Consider the following 19,051-nt stretch of genomic DNA (forward strand, 5'->3'; position numbering starts at 1 on the left):
TTAGGGTACCTATTTACATATGTGTTCTCAACTCAGGGATGAGAGCGTTCCAGCGGCAAGCAGCAGTCCCCATCAGAACTGGTAGGGGACACCTGCTTAAACCACAAGGACATTCTGGCTCCATTTAGGCAAAATTATGTCCTTTTGCTTCCGTTAAGTAGGAGCGGTGAAGCTAATGGGACTGCACGTGGGCAAAAGGGGGACCATCCTTTGGCCTGAGAAATTGCCAACAAATGCTAAGCACTTTGAAGCATTTAGAGGTACGGAAAAGCCCAAGAACAGAAAAACAGATCTAATATTTGCACCCCTGGTTCTGTGGTGCTGCTGACCCTGCATGGCTGTGACGTGTCCCCAGGGAGATGGCCTTTGGGCGAATGACCCCACCCCACACAGGTGATTTGTAAAGCACTTTTCGTTTTTTCCTGGTGCTGTATACATGTAAGTTGGCACAAAAGCAAATTTCTGCATGTTACACTACTTTGTCAGAGGACAAAGTCACCGTGTGCATGCAAACATGTGAGTATGTATCTTCTTAAAAAGAGGAAAAAAAGCAGCAATGCCAGGGGAAAAAGCCCATCCCTACCTCGGTGTACCTGGCTGTGTGAACACCTAGGGTCAAAGGCACAGGTTAGCACCAGAGCCAGACCCTCCTCAGCAGCACTGCCAGCGCTACATCTGGCTCCGGCGGCTCATCGGAGCAGTGTCGCCTGAAACGCTCCCTCCGATTTTTCCATTCCAGGTGGATCCACTCTGAGAGCAAACCCTCCACTTGGCCCGCTGCGCCATTTGCAGATTTTTTTGTGTGTTTAATGATTCTTGACCAGCCATTTAGCCTAGGAAGTGCCTGTATTGCTTCCCCCCCTCCTTTTTATAAATGTTGTCACCATCCGTTCTGCGCACGGCATTGAATAAGAGGAACCTCCAAGGGCACGGCTGTGAGGGGCAGAAGCGTACTGAGATGTGGAAGTGCATGCAACATTAAATGAAAAAAATAAAGGGAAAAACTGCCAAGAAACTTGACCAAAGAGAACTGATCAGCAGAAACCAGGCCAAGTTCACAAACCTCTGGGATAATCTTCCACTAAGACCAAAAAAACCCATAACCCGAAAGTGATTAAAAGAAGGATTTCTGTAATTTGGGGGGGGTGGGGGGGGTGGGGGGGGTGGGCAGGGAGCGTAACAAACTAATTTAAGCTAATGTAATGTTTATAAAGTTACTTAGATAATGACACCATGTATGACATTATAATCATTAAAACTCAATCTATGTTTTTTTTTAAAAAAACTTAGATGATTAACACAAAATCAAGTTGATGTAAAGGAACAATTACTTTTAGAAAAAAAATCAGGAGGTCCTAATATTCTGTAGAATGAGGGAGGATGCAGCTGTATGTCGACAGCTTTCATATCCTCATTTGAATAATGTGGCCTGAATCTGTCACTTTATTCATCCTCCTTATGCTCAGTGTACTCTGCATCAACAACAAATTAAGTTGTAAATAAGAGACAATCATCACTTTTGTTTTTAAGCAGCTTCTGCATGGAGAATTTCAATGTACTGTTTCTTTTTGACAGAAAGAAAGGGATTCTACACTCTGCTTATGTAAGCACAAATATGAGGAAACCAACCGAAATGAAACAATAAGGGAGCACTTGAGAACTGCTCCAAAATGTTCTTGGAAGTACATTTCTACCACCACAGAAATCTTTTTTAATAGGATATGTATAATGAAAACTCTTTATTTTACTGTAATAATTACTCTTACTTTGCTCTAAAATGTCAATGATTTTTTTTTATTTTTAATTTAAAAACATCCCCTTTCCTCGCCTAGGCACGAGCCTGGTACACCCTAACAGGAAGCATAAGTGAATGAAGTCAGCTTTAACCTTAGTGTACCCAGAAATATTATTAATCTCTAATATGATAACATGATACCATTTCATAAGCAAGTAGAGCATGCATTAAGGAAAGGGCGGGGAGGGGAGATTTTCTTACCTTCACGTCTGAGAAGTAGGTTTTCAGCATATTGGAACTTGGGTACCGGGTGTAAAAGAACATGAGCTTGGCCTTTTTCAAGTGATTCGGTGACAAGCCTTCCTGCATGTAGGATTGAATTTGTAAAGGAAAATGCTGTTCTTGAGAAAGCTGATTCTGAAGGTAGACAGCTAGCAAAGTGCCCCTTTAATACTCTACAGTTCCCCAGACTACAGGAGAAAATATTAACATTTAAATTGCTGCACTGTAATTTTCTGTAAAATAGCTAAACGAGGGACGCGAGGCCATGTAACTTAAACCCTGTATTTCCGATCAGGTTCGGTGCTGGGTCTTGGGAATCTTGCAAGTTTACGGCTTGTGTACCATATGTATGTTCACTTGTTGCTAAGGAAACAAATGCATGAAGCATGTGCCGCAGAAAACTTATCAGAAGCTTTTTCTCTCTCTCTCTCCTTTGCAATTCCAGCTAAAGTTTCCTTCTCTCTCAGTGTTGTGCCACTTGCATGAAATAAAGCTAATGTGCATGAGACGATCGGAGGCACTTTATCATGTTGAGCAACATTTCATACAGGCAGTACGTTTCACCTGTTTTATTTGTGTTGATAAATTTTAACATCTTGAGTTAACACCTCCCTAATCCTGCCGTTGCCTTGCTCCAGTGGCTGCCTTGCAAATCAAAGCGAAATTTGTAGTAGGCAGAGCCCCTCTGCCGCTCAATCCCCCCCGCCACAAACTTGTCGTCTCCTGATTTACACAGTTAACTCCTCGGAGAACGAAGCTGTATTTGGGGCTAACCAATCGATAAATGTGGGCTAGCAGATCAATAAATGGCCACTTACCCTATAAGGCAGCCTATTTATCCTGGAAACATCATTACTTTTTAGATCTGTAAACAGAAGCAACTAAAAGAGTTCCCAAGGGAATGTGAAGCTAACCATAACAATCTCAGCTTGCTGATTTTTCTCCCAGCTTCTTGGCTCTCTTTTGTGTACTGCGTGCTAGGACGGCTCTGGTCACATCTGTGCCGCAGGCTGGCCCTGCCATTTCCTCAGCAAATTAATGGCTTTATAATTTATCAGAAATGAAGATGCACGTGGAGAAAATCAATGTGGCCCCCACAAGGTCAATTAAGGGTTCTTCCCAGAAGCTTCTCTAAGGACTGTTTCTCCTAAACACAATTGTTGAAAAATTCACTCGGTTCACACCTTATGGTGGGGGGAAGGTCAACCAAGTTGACAGATGCGCTGCAGCCAAGGTGCCTCTTCCACCTTACGGCCAGGCACACGTCAGCACAGAACATCTCATTCCAGGCCTCGAGACGGGAAACCCAGACTGATTTTTATCAGCAGGCTACTGATGATTAGCGAGGCTTTTTCAGCAGAATTCCTTCTTCTCTAATTCGTGAAATCTGCTGAAGCCCTCTCCCTTTCTTGCAGTTACAATGTTTGATTTTATATTGGAAAAATGTAGCATTTTAAAAAAAAAGTCATTGACAATATTAGTTTAAAAACCTCTTACTATCTGGAAGTACACAGAAAACGGCTCAGCTGAACTTGCATTTTGTTTTAGATGCTTAATGATTACAAAGAAGATAATTTATGACTGACATACTTCTTGTGCCAAGAGAAGAGTTGAAAGAACCTCCAGTTACCTCCATTAGACTGATAGAGAAGTCTAAAAGAGCATTACACTCTGCAGTGCCATCTGTCAAAATACGTAAGTGAAATAATAGTAGCAAGCTGTCACCTATTGCTTAGTGATAAGAGTTTTAGACAAATCAAAACTTCGACACCAGAAATCCATTTTGTTATGCGATCCTTTCAGGAAAGTGGGGGTCCAAAGGCGTACTCCAATAAGGAGAAGAAAAAAAAATCCTAAGTCTCCTTAATTTGCAGCTCCTCTGACACTGACAATATGTTAATATCGGGTTTGGCGCATATTCTTTTCCAATGCAAGCTCAAAGATTGACTTAAACTTTCAAAAAAAGCTCTCATATCTGCTGGGTTTAAGCATATTAGACAGTTGTCTAAGCAGTTGGATTCCTTCTGCATTTAGGATTTTTAAATATTTTCTGCTCTAATGCCAGAGGATATTGATATTGAATGAACCATGTATTAAAAGATGTTCTGAGGCTCAAATTCCCAGAAATCCATTTTTTATGAAAATTATACTTGTTCTTAAGCACTTGGCAGCCTTATAGTGATATCAAATATGCAACAAATCTGTATATCTTGATCCTAAGGTTAACGCTTTTCTGTGATAAAAGATATGATCTGAAATAATCTAGCAAAAAATAGTTAATGACAGACTTAAGAGCTAAGAATTAGATAACCCATTGCTATATTTCAGAAAAAAAAACCTGAACTGACCAATTGCTTAATTTCCTTTTTAAGTGCTTGGGCTGAAAAGCAACTGTTCTTCCAAGAAAGCACTAGCTGTTTCCAGGATACTTACACACGCACAATGACTCATGATGAAATAGATTCAGTAAACATACAGCTGTACCGAACACGAGCTAAGCCCCATTCAAGGCCAGGAAAGAAAACGAGCACAAATAAATATTAAGGAGGTAAAGGGAGGAGGGGTGCCGAATGGAACGCAAACAAGCTCTGTCCCAGCAGCTCGTGTGGCTTGCCTCAATTCTCTTAGCTATAGCTTTGTGAAGACAGATGACATTCAATTCTATGGGTAATGCAAAATAGACAATAACTGCTGAAACTTGAGCCAGCTGCCAGGTGTAAAAAAAAAAAAAAAAGGAAAGAAAAAAAAAGGAGGGAAAGAAAAGATGATAAATCCATAAATTAATGAAAGACATCTGCTCGGGAACATAAAAGATCAGAGGAACAGTGTACTGCAGCTGAACCTAAAGCGGTGTTCAAACAACCTGAGAGTCTCAGCGTCGTGCGTTTACACAGTACAACGTAGCCTCACCTAACAGCAGAAGCAGCAAAAATGCAAAACAGTAAGAAATAGGAAGTGAAAGACTGGGAATGAAACATACAGAGCCTCTTGCGTGTTTTAGCTGGAGAAGTACAGGGATGGCATTGCACAGCATTTGATTCATTTGCACTTCAGTCCTTCCAGGTAACACCCCTATTCTGCAAAAATATTTTTCAGTGACAATCTTTTGCTCCTGTTACTCTCAGCCTGAGCTCCCAAAAATACTCTAACAGGCTTTTCTAGCCCACACATGCATTGAGCTGAAGGAAAAGAGGTAAGAATAGGCTGCATCAGGTAAAAAATCTGCACTAGCAAAGCCAAGCTGCTCCTTAAGTTACACCTCAGGTGCTTTTAATCAGCAAAGCCCCAAATCGCTGTATCTAAGAGCATCTTCAAGACCCTTCAAAGAACAGTCTGGCTGGAAAGTATTTGTTCATCACCCAGGTTTTATCAACAGCATGGAGTTATCCAGCTTGCTGTACAATCACTCATTTTTTTTTAAGTTTAATTAGTTTAATTCTAGTCAGATGTAATAACTCCTCATTTCAAAATGTTGTAATTCACTAATTATAGCTTTCATATATTGGGACTGTGAAACTCATTCCAGTTGGATTGGAATTCTGTTTAAAAATAAATAAATTGCAGAAAGTTTCACTAATGTTTTAAAGCCCTCCTGCCAGGGAGAGCATGCTAAACTTCTTCACCTTTACAGATGTCTTAGCAGCACACAAACTACTGTTGTGCTTCAATTTTGATCTATGCAAATGTTTTGGGACTGAACAAGGCTATTTTTCTTGAGATGCAAAGAGGATGCCTGACAAAGGAAGACCATGCAGAAAAAACAATTCGCTGTCTGTTTCTTTTGGAATTTGAATAAAACTTAATATTTGATTAAACAGATTAGTTTGCAAAGATACAGACTGAATTCATGACCAAGATGGGAATTCGTGCTGCAGGTGCATCTTATCTTGCTTAGCAACATACACAAACATTAACCATTTCCTTCTGCAATTCAGCAAAGAATGATCAGATACATTTTACAGGCGGTTAAAAAAACAAAAAGAAGAAAAACCAAAAATCCGAAAACCAGGCTGGTTCAGTGTTTTAGCCTACTACTAAAACCTGAACTTGGCTGTATCTGCTAGTCTTATGTTCTCATCCTGGCTGTATTGTCCAGGAAAACAGATGTTGCTTTCTGCAGGGAAGAAAGATCTGCTTCTCTCAAGAAATACATTCCCTCTATATGCACATTCAACCATGTAAAATAAAAGCACCACAACAGAATCAACCACAAACGAACTCCATATTGCACCTTTCCCTGGACGCTGCAAGCTACCTGGACAAACAAGCCACTGCTAGGAAAAAACATACATCCCCACAGCTGAGCCGTATACCAGGGTACACGTTGCGTAGGAGTGCTCTTAATAAACCTGTTTGTCCCAACAGCTCTGTATCTAAACCCAGATCAAACTGCAGTCTGCACTAGCGTCTAGGTGGGAAAGTCAGAGCACATTCACAATGGCAGGGGAAAAAGCAGGGCAAGGGAGGAGGAAGGGAGTCGTTCCACTCCGCACTTCCCCCGGCTAAGACTCTTGCACCCCTGTTTCGGCTGAAGCAACAAGCTCTGTTAGCGACTGCCAGTGAGCCTGAGCAGGAGGAAGGGGCAGAAATGGCAGGGGCAAGGGAGGGTTGCTCCTCGGGTGGGCAGGATCATGTGCAGCCCCAGAACTACTCCTAGTTCACACGCTGGGCATTTTTTGCCTCTGCTCACAACTCTCCCAGAACGGGAGAACTACCTTCATCCAGAAACAATTAGTATGCCACTGTACTGTTTGGTAGAAATTACTTAATTGCTCTGGCCTGAGTCTTGCCCTCAGCTGCCACCCCTGTTGACCTGAGGACTGCCTTCCGAGCATCACATCTTGCATTTCAATATGCAGGAGAGATTTTCAGTTTGGATATCCAAAAGTAACTGGCATAACTGTGAGTGATGATGGATTTAGAACGACTCCTCTGTTTTGCTGTACAATGTATATGGCGAGGAGAAGATACCCCTCCTACCAATGCAACAGAGAGATCCTCTTTTGGGAGAGAGGTCCCTCAAACATCATGTCCACTACCAGCTGGCCCTCGAAAATACCAACAGCTAAGGAAGGTGCTTTCAAACTGGGAACACTTCCCCCTATAGAAATGGGACTATTCATACAGGTCAGACAGCAGCAATTCTTGACTCAGACTTGACCTGAGTTAGCTCAAAGACTGGTGGTGATGGGCTCTGGACCCACAGCACCTGCCTTTGTCCCAGCGGTGCCCGCTGCCATGGGAGGGATGGGAAGTCCGGGTAAGCAGGTCTCGAGCCCTGCAGCACCCTCCTGAGGATTTAACACGTCTACGTAAAATGTGGTTAAATTAATCTAAAACCACCAGAGTTATTAATTGCCTATAAGACACCCAGTGATGGGGCACAGCCTTGTGCATCCACTTTCACCAGCTACCCCTGGAAAGGGGACAAGTTTCTCAGCACCACTACCATTACTCGGGGAGGGGCAGAGTTATTCATCCACAATTACTTTCATCAACGGGGGAACGAAATTAGCTGCATATAAGGCTCTGTGCTTGTGCTGTTGCCTTCTGCTGGGGTCTTGGAGCTGGGATAAAATGTTGATCTACCCTTCATTCAAAATCCTCAATTTCAGCATCGTGCAGACACAGTATTTTATTCGCTTTTCATACGACTGTACTTGGAAGAAAAATCTTTTGACCAAAAAGCACATTAGGGGGAAAGATGCAAGGAGTGGGAGGTGTTATTGCTAAAAAAGAAAAAAATAAAATCTAGTACTAGTTTCCAGGAAAAAAAAAACAACAAAAAAAGAGAAAATATCATTACTATGTCTGGATATGCCTAAATAAAGGCAGAGATGGATTTTTTCCCCCCTAACTAAAGCCTGCTATTGAGCTAAAAAGAGAGATTTTATTATCATCTTTCTTTTACGCAGGGGAAGTGTCCTGTAAATTTAATACAGCTGAAGTTTTATATTTAATTGTTCTCTCTAGCTTTCCAAAATAATTTGCTTTGTGTATGTTAGGACAAAAGATTTCTGTGTATGGCTGAACAGAGGTTAATCATGCATAGCAGGCAGCTGCACAAGGGCTGAGGAACAGACCTCTGGGTGGGGGAAAGAACTTGATGCAGCCTGAATATATCAGTACCTGTGTCTTTTGTGCTTCATTTCCTTTACGCGCTTGAGGGCTGAAGGCTCACAATGACCGGACCATGGCTCTCCGTGAGCCCCAGCCACGACACCATTAACACAGGTCGCGCATTGGCCTGGCAGGGGAGGGAAAGGAGGCAGCCGTGACTTGGAATGGTTTCTGGCTGAAGGCAATGCCCCTTTGATCACCTCCCTGCCTGGGGAAGGACGCACCGGCCCAGGGAAACCCACTAGCACCCGGGTCGTAGGCTCGCCTTGCTTTTTGACCCGTTGGGACAGTCTAAAAGGCTTGGGGAGGGCCAGTGGCTTTTTTACATGAACACTGTTGCTGAAGGAGCACCGTGAGTCAACACCCGGCATTTTATTTGGCCTCACCAAGCCCCCCGCCCACTCCCCACGAGTGCCCTGCTCCCACAGAGGAGGCCCCAGGACTCAGGCACAGCCCCTCATCCTCTCCCACCGGCCACCGCCAGGTTATCACTTGTCTTTTGAAAAGGATATTGCACTTCCCGAATAGGGCGAGATTTCGGACATGTCTTGCAGGTCGCCGCACTCGGACTTTATGAGGGACAAGGAAAGGCCCTCAGCAGCGCTGGGGGGGTGGGCCGGCGAGCAGGGGTGGTGGTTCATGTGGTGCGATGACATCTTGGTCCTCAGGCTGGTGGTCTCCCGGGTCAGGTCAAGGGATTCGGGGGAAGCACGCTCTTTCCCCGGGAAGGAGGCCGACGGAGCGCCCAGGGGGCTCTGGAAGGGGTAGGCCATAAGGGGAAGCGGGAAGGGGTGGCGGAAGGAGGAGGTGGAGAAGCCAGCGGTGGCCGAGAGCGGGGACTGGTGCAGGGAGGCGTGATGGCTGCCAGCTGGTGGGGCCGAGGCGGATTGGTCGGAGGAGTTTTTGCGGACGACGAGGGGCAGCGCCTCGGTTTGGTCGGTGGCGCCGGGCATGGGGACGCTGCCGAAGGTGTCGAGGGGGTTGGGAATTATGACGTCCCCGAAGCACTGCAGGCGCTGGTTGGCCGTGTGGAAGTTGTGGTTCTCCCCATTGACGGCGAACCTCGCCTGCGGGATCTGGAGAGGCGGGAAGACCTGAGGAAGCTGGCGGGAGGGCTTGGATGAGAAAACTTTGACCACCGTGTCCACAACTTGTGACATGGCGGTGTTCAGCTCCTGCTTCAGCGTCTCAGCCAAATGTTTGCCTTCAGGGTGGAAGGTGTTTGGCCCTTGCTCCTTCTCCTTGGGACCTTCTCTTTTCGGCTTGTTCTCCGCAATCTCCTGCTCCCGGATGAGGGCCCGTGCCCGGTCGATGAACTGACCCGGGTCCAGCTCGCACATCTCATTGTCCGACCTGCCGACAGAGTCACCGGCCCTCGCATCCATGGTTTCGGAGCGCATGCTGTCTTCAGACAGGTTGCCATCTTCATCATTTTCGGAGTCGGTGCTGTCGTAGATCTGGTAGAACTTCTCCTGCAGCTGGCGCAGCTGCTTCTGCATGTCCTCCAGCTGCTGCTTCAGCTGTCTGCGCTCCTCTCGCTTCTGCTCTTTCCTTGCTGAAACCAGCTGCTGGAAACTCTGCTGCTGCTGTTGTGGCAGCTTTTGCTTGCGTTTGTTTTCTCTGTAACTTTCTCGGGGACTCACGGATTGCGGAGCTATTTCTCTTTCGTTTTCATTGCCCCTTAATGCCACGCTGGGGGAATGGCTCATACCCCGAATTATATTCTCAACCCGGGCGCGTTTAGCTCTCAGGTGCTCGTCGCATAACCGATCCACATCAAACTGGCTCATAGTCGGCCTGCCAAAAGGGGAAAGACACTCTTGGGGGCTGTCTCTTGAAGAGTTGCTGCATACATCCTCCTGATGTACTTCTGAGCCTGTACTAGAGAGACCGCTGGCTTGGAAACTGGGCTCCGTGCCACCATTTTTGTTCATGTTATTTTTCAACAGCTGGGAAATTATGGTTGCTCCTGGAAAAGGCATCATGGCATCTTCATATGAGTTCGCCCTCTTCAGCAGCTTGCGGAGTACATTTGACTTTTCCCCATCTGCATGCTGCACCACTGAATACTCGACATCCTGCTCTGAACCTTGGGGATTCATGGCACTAAAAAACGTTGCTCTTGCCTTTGCAAAAAATGCAGATGCTGTCCCTACCGTCCTTTTCACTCCAATGTCAACTCTTCTTCTCTTGGTTTGCCTGCTTAAGAGGGCTGTGCTGTCATGGTCAGGCATCACTGGACTGTTATTGTGCCATCTTCAAAAGCTTGTCAGCTGGGCTCAGCTCAAGAATCCTGGGACCCTGGCCAACAGAACAAAAGGACTGATGAATCATTTTCTTTAAATTTCTCCAAATTTCCTGACCTCAATCCTGAATAAAATGCAAAATGCATAGGCTCTGGGATTTATGGCACATTACAATTATTGCAATTTATTATGCACTCTGCTTGAAATGAAACATTTTTAAATATTTCTGCTCCACTGGTTTAAGATGGATTAAGATTTAAAAAAGCAAAAACTGCTTAAGCACCAGTAATATGATTCTCTTGCACAAATGCCTAAAATGATACTGTTTATCTTCAGAAGAAAGAGTAGATTAGAAGAACACAGCCTCTGACAACCAATTGATTAAATTTAGGGCATTGAGATACACGTTACAAAAGAAGATGAAAGTACTCCTTATTTAAGATTGTTAAAACAAGAAATGGTATAAAATTTGGATTAAAAAAATTCATTTGCGATGTAAAAACTGTAATTGTAGTTTTGCATTCTAAAGAGAGATAAAACTGGAAAATAAACATTCAAAGGTCAAAACAACAACTTTCACTTAATTGTAGGTAGGATAGTATATGTGTATGTGAAAGGCAAAGAAATCATAGACGCATTTAGGCTTACACTAGGGGGAAAAAAAAAGAACCCTCTCTTATATCAGTAGGGAAACATTTATTCAGCAAACTAAAAATACATTAAAATATTTTATGGTGAGGGTTATAATATTTACAGAGATGTGATCAAATAAAGGCCAAAATGCAGTTTGTTAACATAGCCTCTTATGTACCAGTGACTAGCCATGACAGTGTTTTGAATTCCCCATACATTCCTTCCCTTTTCTTAACTTATATTCTCCAAGCCCCACTACCAAAGGCTGAAGATTCTGTATTTCGTAAACTAAAAAACATGACATTAAATTTTTTGCATAACAGAAATGAGGCATGTTCACTGTCACATCTCTCTGCTTTAGAAAAATCTCCAAGAACAGTATCTCGAATGCCCAGTGAAGCCCTTCTTACATGTAATATTTTGAATACACAGAACCTTATTTCCTGTGACATGCAGAAAAGATGAGAAAAAATATGGAAAGATGAAAGAAATAACATCAATCAGCTGCGTGAGAAAGGAAGATACCTTCTCTTTATATGAACTCTCATTGTTTCCCAGGAACACAGCATAAAAAGATAACACACTTCCTTGCATTTTGTAAAAGGCTCTTGACATAATTTGTGACTTATTAACTAGTGATGCTAAACTCACATTGCACATAAAGCACTAGACACTCTTTCCTGTTTCTTAAAATTTAACACTGAGGAAAATTAAAATATTTTTCATGCGACGCTTATCTAATATTAAACTTTACATTTGCTTAACAGAGCACAGTCTTCACAATAACAGGGTATATTGCCAAAGGCAGCATGCAGACTTTTTGGAATTGCTCCCATCTCTTTCGGTTCACCTGTAAAAACATCTACGTGCTCCCTAGGACTGCATCTGTGGCTAGTTTTAAAGAATGACTATCCATGCAAATAGGCATAATTTCAGCATGAAATAATCTGTAAAATCAAGACAGTAGTCAATGCTTAGTTTGCACCCAGGATAAAAAAAAAAAAACAAAACCCCAGCTTTTAATACTTAGAAACATTATGTTTATTCTGCAGTCTTTGCCAACCAATTCTGGATGTACTGAAAGAATTTTCAGAGATTTGGTGTCAGAGGCACTTACACAAGGGACGTAATGTTTGTTTACATTACTGGCTCCTTGCATACAGGAAAGCAAAGAATGATAAAAATTGGGAAGAAAAAAAAAAAGTCACAAATTCAGATGGGAAATCCAGCGCCTTACACTGTTATCAGGACACTGCCTTCAGAGATCATTCCTCATCAAGAAGCACATTAAGCAAGAGAAGTTTGGAGACCTCACGATAATAATAAAATAACAAGGAGTTCTGTTGCAGGGGTCCGATTCTACCACCTGCGCACCAGGTAGCATCCCGCCCTGCAAGCAACTCCCCTGGAGTCCAGGGGTACCAAACTCCTGTTACGTGCCAGTGGTAGGATCAGGCCCTGCTTGGCAGTATGTGTTGTAAAAGACCGTCTCCCACTTTCTCTCAGTTAATGCAAATGGAGTTTTTCAGGGGGCAGAATCAGGCTCTTACAGTTAGGTCTTCATCTTAAAAAAAAAAAATCTGAGGAGTTGGGATTACAGAGGGTTGTTTTTGAAAATAAATGGCCAAGTCCTCAGGGGGTGGAAAGGGGTGACCACCACCAGAGTTTTTAAGCAGGCAATACTGGCACCGAATAAACCAGGGTCAAGGTTGGCCTTTCAGTCTAGTGGTGTTCATCTGAAAGCGATACAAACTAATTGCAAGATAACCGAAAGAGCTCTTCCTTACTGCATGTAAGATATTCTAAAGGCATTATCCATAAAGATAATACTTGCCGATAGGAAAAGAAAAAAACACTAACACCAAAAACCTTCACGCTTTTCCTTCCTTTTCTGTAGTCAAGTTATGCTTGATTGAGGTCCAGCAATAAGTTCCCAGACTCGCACCAAAAAACTCATGTCAGGTTTCAAGTTTTGCACATTTCCCAGCAAATTTGAGGTGCCTGACCACTGTTTCCCTCTCTCTTGCCCAATCCCAACCAAGGACACGCATGGGGAGGGCTTGCTGTACCCTTGAGTCAGCAGCTCAGGAAATAGGCTGTCCTGCGCCAGGTTGGAAGGTCATTGCCACGCATCCTTCCTCCCCAGTGTCCATTTTCCTCTCCCCGAGCCCCCGCACCAGCAGCTGCTCGCCTGTCCATTCCTGCCACCGCAAACATGTGGCAGGAGGTGCTCCGGAGCGAAGCCCCCTCCTTCCCTCGCTGGAAGCTGAAAGCATCGGAGTTATTGTACACTTAACCTGGGTATTAAGCAATATCTCCCATTTGCCCTGGTGTTATCCCAAGCCTACAGACTGCCAGCTTTAAGTCTTACGTGCCTTTCGGCTTAACTATGAGAAATAGTTCTACATTAGCCTGACAAAACACAATGAATACTGAACAGTGAGTTAATATTTTGGTCTCGGAGGACCAAAACCGATTCACACCTCAAGGGAAGCGGGATGCAAAATCCCAGCCATGAAGACAGACTTTGATACTGGTTAGAACTGGATAAATAGGGAACTCTTGGAGGCGGGCAGGGGGGAATAATTTGGAAGTTGGAGTCCTTTATGTAGTACCAGTACTTTGGCTGTACATTGTCTCAAAACCATATTTCACACATCTAATGTCTCTGTACAGAGATTCAGAAATATATCATTAGAAAGATAGCTCAGGTTGTCAGGATCTATGTAGAAATCTTCAGAAGCATCATTTCTTTCCGAGTTAGAGAGTCTTAAATTTGTGAAGGTTGAATTTGCTTTACATGTCACTTCTGATACTTCTTGCATGCCAAGTGGAGTTTATGTTAAATTTACCCTCCACATCTCGAGCCTCAACTCGCACGATGCGGCTTTCTCAGAAACCGAACATTTTCCATGCCCATGTAATTAAAAATCACACCAAGGGCCTCAGCACTCTCTAAGTCCATAAACACAGCTTGCAGTATTTGATTTACAAATTTACCTTCGCAACTTTTGTTTAAGGAGGTATGATTAAAATGTAGCTATGTATAACCTCTAAACAGCACAGCAGCTACAGACATGGGTTCATTTCATATCCGTTTGACATGCATTGACATTTTAACTGGAAACAGATTAATTTCTAGCTATCCAAGAGTTACTGTTACCACACCTTTGACTAGAACGGTCTTTTAGAAAGGAATATGATGTCAGGTATTTAACCGCACTCGTTTCAAATAAATCAATTTCTGTGATCAATTTTGTTAACTCATCTTGCTCTACAAAGATGCTGATCATGTTCTCCAAGATTAATTCATACACCGATGAGATGCAAAGGGGATGTAAATTCAAACTCACCCTCCTCAGCCACTCTGAAGGACCCTAGCCTAACCTAAAGACCTATTAAATACACAGCTGTAAAGTGCTAAACTTGATGAATATTCACGGACGAATTCAAGGAGATATCAGTTTATAGAGCTGAAATTGTTCCTATCTTTTCACAAGCCAACTACTTTCTTTGGTCCAGTGTCTGCCTGCTTCATGTCAGCCCGTTATGCCAACACCACACAAGAAATTTAACACGCTTCTGCTAATAGAAATATTTAGATCTTTCACTCTAAAGCGCTACACGGGGTATGGCTTTGCCAGGATCAGCCAGGAAGCGCAGGATGAAAATTATTCCAGTCAACAGCATTTCACGCACAAAACCACAGCTAAAATCCGAAGAACAGATGACATCTATTCACCACAGATCTGTTCAGTGCTAAAATCACGTTAGCCACTAATGAGAAAGTACTACCTTTTTGTACAGCTCTGACACAATTTTTCTTGGGAGAAGGGCTTATCTAACTCCTTTAGCTGAGACTCAGAAAATCAGAGAATTTTAAACGAGGCAGAAATGATGAGCAACTATTTCTACAGTAACAACTACTTTATTAGGATTTCTCCATTAGAAGAAGTAAAAATTAGAGCCTGGCTTACTTGGAAATTACGCTATGGGCTCTTTAGCCTTAAAGAAGAGAGCCACCCCCATTTTATGGACCTGCTGACACCCAGGGCCCAACCCAGCAAGGTATTCAGCAATTCCAGTGAATGCTAAACATCCTCAATGCCCGTCGACTACAGGGGGAACTGACAGAGCTCACTAACAGGAGGGATTCGGCATCTCATTAGTTCAGGCCTTTATTTTAGGGAGACGCACGGCCCTCCATCACGTATCCGTGCTCGGCACTTATCGAGGAAACAGATTCTTTGGATGAGAAAAAGAAATCAAGCTGCTCAGGGTAGAAAATAAAAAACATTTTCCTCGTCTCGAACCAGTTTGGTCCTTGTTATTTCACTGATCGTGAAGGAAATAACTCACATGGTCTCCATGCAGAGACAATACTGAAATGTTTGCAAGATCCCTACTACGAACTCAGCCCAAGTTTTCCAAGATCTTTTTTCTTCCATGCTACATGATGTCGTTAAATCACAATTCTTCAATTAGTTAACCTAGCAGTTAGGCTGCACTTTGAGACAGGATAAATCATGATTTAGAGACTACAGGTTGCAGTATTTACAATTCTGCCCTGAATCAAATTAAACTCCAATTTCAAAATGTGTCCATTCTTACGGCTCTCTTAATTTATCAACCCATCATGAAGAAGACGAGTCTTATAAACCGAGAGGCCTCGGAGTTCAGCTGGCAGGAAAGTTAACTGTATATACCCACAGTGCCATTCAGCGAATGTGAGGTACTTTATAGAATAATAGGGAGCTGTTAGCGAAAAGTATATGAATTGTACTTTTTATCACAGAGCAACTCATGAAATGTTGATACTCTGTCTACCCTTGAGTATTAATAAACATTCCACAGCATGGATATTGCTGTTAAAGGTAAGCTCTGGACAAAAAGCAGATAAAATAAATTCAAAACCGGCTGCAGTGGTCATAAACTTTATGTGATTGATGGCAACTCACAGAAAAACTGCGAGAAGACAACACAGAGGGTATGTGCCACATGAAAATCTACGGGTAAGGAAACTGCCGCCGTATAATTCATCCCGCGTGCTGCCAAACCTCTACAGACGATGGAAGTGACAAATAATCTGAGCTTTTGCACCTCGCGGTGACACAGCCATGTTTCTGCACCCCACATTAGGCAGTGCCAGACCTTTCTGCCACCAAACGATGGCCATGGGTGTGCGGACGCGCCTCCACGTGCCCCCAGACCCGGAGGAGGGTTTTGGGGCACTGGTCGTCATGCGGCCAGAAACACCACAGTATTCGCCACCAGCGCTGGGGACCTGTGGAAAACTAGCGGGTTTCCGAATCCTCACCCAGGGAACTTTTGCCCGACATTCAAGGGCACCTCTAGTCTGCAGCAGTTTCCCCTGCCAGCCGTGATTGACATCTCCTGCTTTGTCGAAGATATGAAGTTAACATCATCCATATCTGTTGTTTCCGCAGACGGGGCGCACGTAGGTGACACTGGCCCCTCGGAGGGCTCCATCCCACCTCGGGCGCGCCTTCCGGGCGCACAGACACTTATTTATCGACTCGCTTCCCACGGCTGACCCCGCCACCCCGGCTCTCCCTCCCCGCCACCACCACCCGTCCCGGCGGCACCGGGAGGCGGTGGCCGGGACCCCCCCCCGCCCCCGCCCCGCTCCCCGCCCCGCCGCGAAGCCACCGCGGGGGAGAGGCGCAACTTTCTCCCCCCTCCGCAAAGAGGCGCGGACCCCACGGCCGCCCCGCTCCCGCCCCCGTGGGGTGCCCGGTGCCGGGGAGCCCCGGCTGCCCGTCGGGCCTCGCCGTTTCGCGTCCCTCCCCCCCGCCCCACTCACCCCACGCACAGCCCTGCGCGCCCCCTCCGCGCCCCCCGGCACCGCTCCCGTCTGCGCTTTAACTCCGTTTAAACACATGGCGAAGTGCTGCGGGTCACCCGGCCGGCAAAGGGAAAACGGGAAAAGCCAAGAGGGATCTCCATCAAAGGCTAAGGAAAAATTAAATCCCCCCCCCGCCGCCTCCGAAGAAAAACAACAAACAACAACCAAACAAACCGAAAGAACCGATAATCCTAATCTTTTCCCAGATCAAGGCTCTTATCCCGCGACTTGCATTTGATCTCCCCTCATGTGCTCGCTACCTACCGCTCAAATCCCATTTCATACCCATTTCCACAATTCGCAGCTCGTCCCACCCTTGGAAATGAAAAAAGTAATTGCGAGGATAAGGAGGGTAAGAACAAAAAGTCCCCGCGCTTCCCGGTTCGGGTTAAAAAAAAAAAAGAGAACCAGCGACATGCAAATGACAAGCAAATTGGAAGAGACAAAAAGCAAGGCAGCTATAATAAACAAGACAAAGAGGAGGCTCAGAGGACCGGAGCAGGAGTTTAAAGCAGGGGATGGGGAACTTCGGCGGGGAAGGGGGGAGGTGGAAGCTCGGAACAACAAAAAGAAGCCAAACACTGGCGGCGTTTGCCGTCCCCGCAAAACAGCCCTCCGACCCACGGAGTAAAACACAGAGCGGTCCACGAAAGGTGACAGAGAGGGAGCGGGGGGAACGCGGGGGGGAGGATCACCTAAGAGCCGGCAGGTCACTTACTCCTCAGCGGTGCGCGCTCCGCCGGGCCGGGCGCCCGCACACCCCCGCCGCTCCGCCGGCCGGGGAATTGCAACTGCCCGGCTAATAAAGTCGCTGCAATTTTGCCCCCTGGAAAGAGAAGCGCGGGTTTGATAGCGGTGACCGGTATTTTGCTGGGGATTTCATTGCTCTCCCGCCCGCCTCCCTCTTCCCCGGACCATTTAAAGCAGCCCGAGCGAGCGCGGGTTTGGAAAAAAAAAAATATATTACAAAAAGAAAGAAAAAAGACCCGAAAAAGCCGGTCGGGAGGGAGGGAGGGAGGGGGCGCGGAGGGGGCGCGGGTACTTACTCCGTGCGAAGGCGACGACACTGAGCCTCTCTTTTTTTTTTGCCGGTGGCAGGAGAGGGAGGCGGACACGCACAGGCACATGCACCCCCGCCGCCCGCGCGCCGACACGCACACGCGGACACGCGCGGGGAACGCGCGCGCAGCCGGCGAGCCCCGCCGCTGATGAATATGATAATAGGGCGAGGGCGGGCGGACGGGCGCGCGGGGCTGGGCGCGCGGAGGAGCGGCGCGGGGGGCGGAGGAGCGGAGCGCGCGGAGCGGGGCGCGCGGCGTGGGGCGCGGGGCGCGTGGCGTGGCGCGGCGCGTGGCGCGGCGGGGCAGGGCTGGGGAGGGCTGGGGCTGGCCGGGCCGAGCCGAGCGAGCGCTCCGCACCGCCACAAGATTTACTTTAAGACACAGCTGAAGGAAACAGGAAGACTAGACGTCACGCTCGGAGTGACGTGAGCCCGGCCCGGCGCCCAATCGGGAGGCTCCTCGGGACGGACGGGGGGGACGGGGAGAACTTGGCAGGAGCGGGGAGAGGGGAGAGGGGAGAGCGGGGGGGGGGGGGAGGGGCCGCCACGCCCCCGCGGGAAGGTGGCGGCGGCCGCCCACCTGCGAGGGGAGGGGACGGACGGGGAGGACGGACGAGCGGACGGGGCGGGAGCGCCGGCAGCCGCGGCCCGACGGGACGGCCCCCCCCCTCCGCCGCGTACGGGCGAGGGGCGCACAAAAGCCGCCCCGCGTGGAGAGAGGGGGCTAAGAGAATAAGAGGAACTTTAGGAAAGTCACCCCCGCGGGGGCGGGGGATGCTCCGCTGTTCCCTGTGCGCGAAACTGTTCCACGCGGAAAGGCTCCCCCAGGGGAGTGCAGGGGCACGGGGACTGCTCCCCCAGGGTGCGCCTCGTCTCTCAGGCGTTAAGCATCGGGGCGCTGCCCCCACGCGTGTCACGAACTTTTAAGAGAAGCGAGTCCGTGGCCGTCCCCCTCCCGGCGCGGCGCCGCTCGCCTGCACCGCAGAGCCGTGAGCGGGAGCCGCGCGGGGCGCTTCCCACGGGCGAGGAGGGAAATAAACACGAAAACGAGCATCGCGGTTGCGGCGCGTGGAACAACCGGCGGTGCCGAAACCCGCCGTCCCCGAGTT

General features: G+C 46.7%; 1 protein-coding gene across 7 annotated transcripts in view; it reads right to left on the minus strand.

Moving 5' to 3' along the window:
* PROX1 (prospero homeobox 1) overlaps nt 1–18,315 on the minus strand; it is a 50,097-nt gene extending 31,782 nt beyond the window's left edge. For 2 of the 7 annotated variants that reach the window (XM_075088917.1, XM_075088916.1), the window contains exons 1-3: nt 17,929–18,315; nt 8,648–10,438; nt 1,997–2,102 (exon numbers count right to left, since the gene is read on the minus strand). In XM_075088917.1, coding sequence (XP_074945018.1) covers nt 1,997–2,102; nt 8,648–10,371 — 1,830 coding nt within the window. In that variant the 5' untranslated portion in view covers nt 10,372–10,438; nt 17,929–18,315. Of the gene's footprint in view, nt 1–1,996; nt 2,103–8,647; nt 10,439–17,167; nt 17,187–17,577; nt 17,709–17,928 lie in introns of those variants that run through there. The other 5 variants (XM_075088915.1, XM_075088910.1, XM_075088911.1 and 2 more) reach the window with 4 other exon arrangements.
* Between the last annotated feature and the right edge of the window lie 736 nt (nt 18,316–19,051).

Source organism: Phalacrocorax aristotelis, chromosome 3, assembly GCF_949628215.1.
Source record: "Phalacrocorax aristotelis chromosome 3, bGulAri2.1, whole genome shotgun sequence".
In the NCBI taxonomy this organism is placed as follows: domain Eukaryota; kingdom Metazoa; phylum Chordata; class Aves; order Suliformes; family Phalacrocoracidae; genus Phalacrocorax; species Phalacrocorax aristotelis.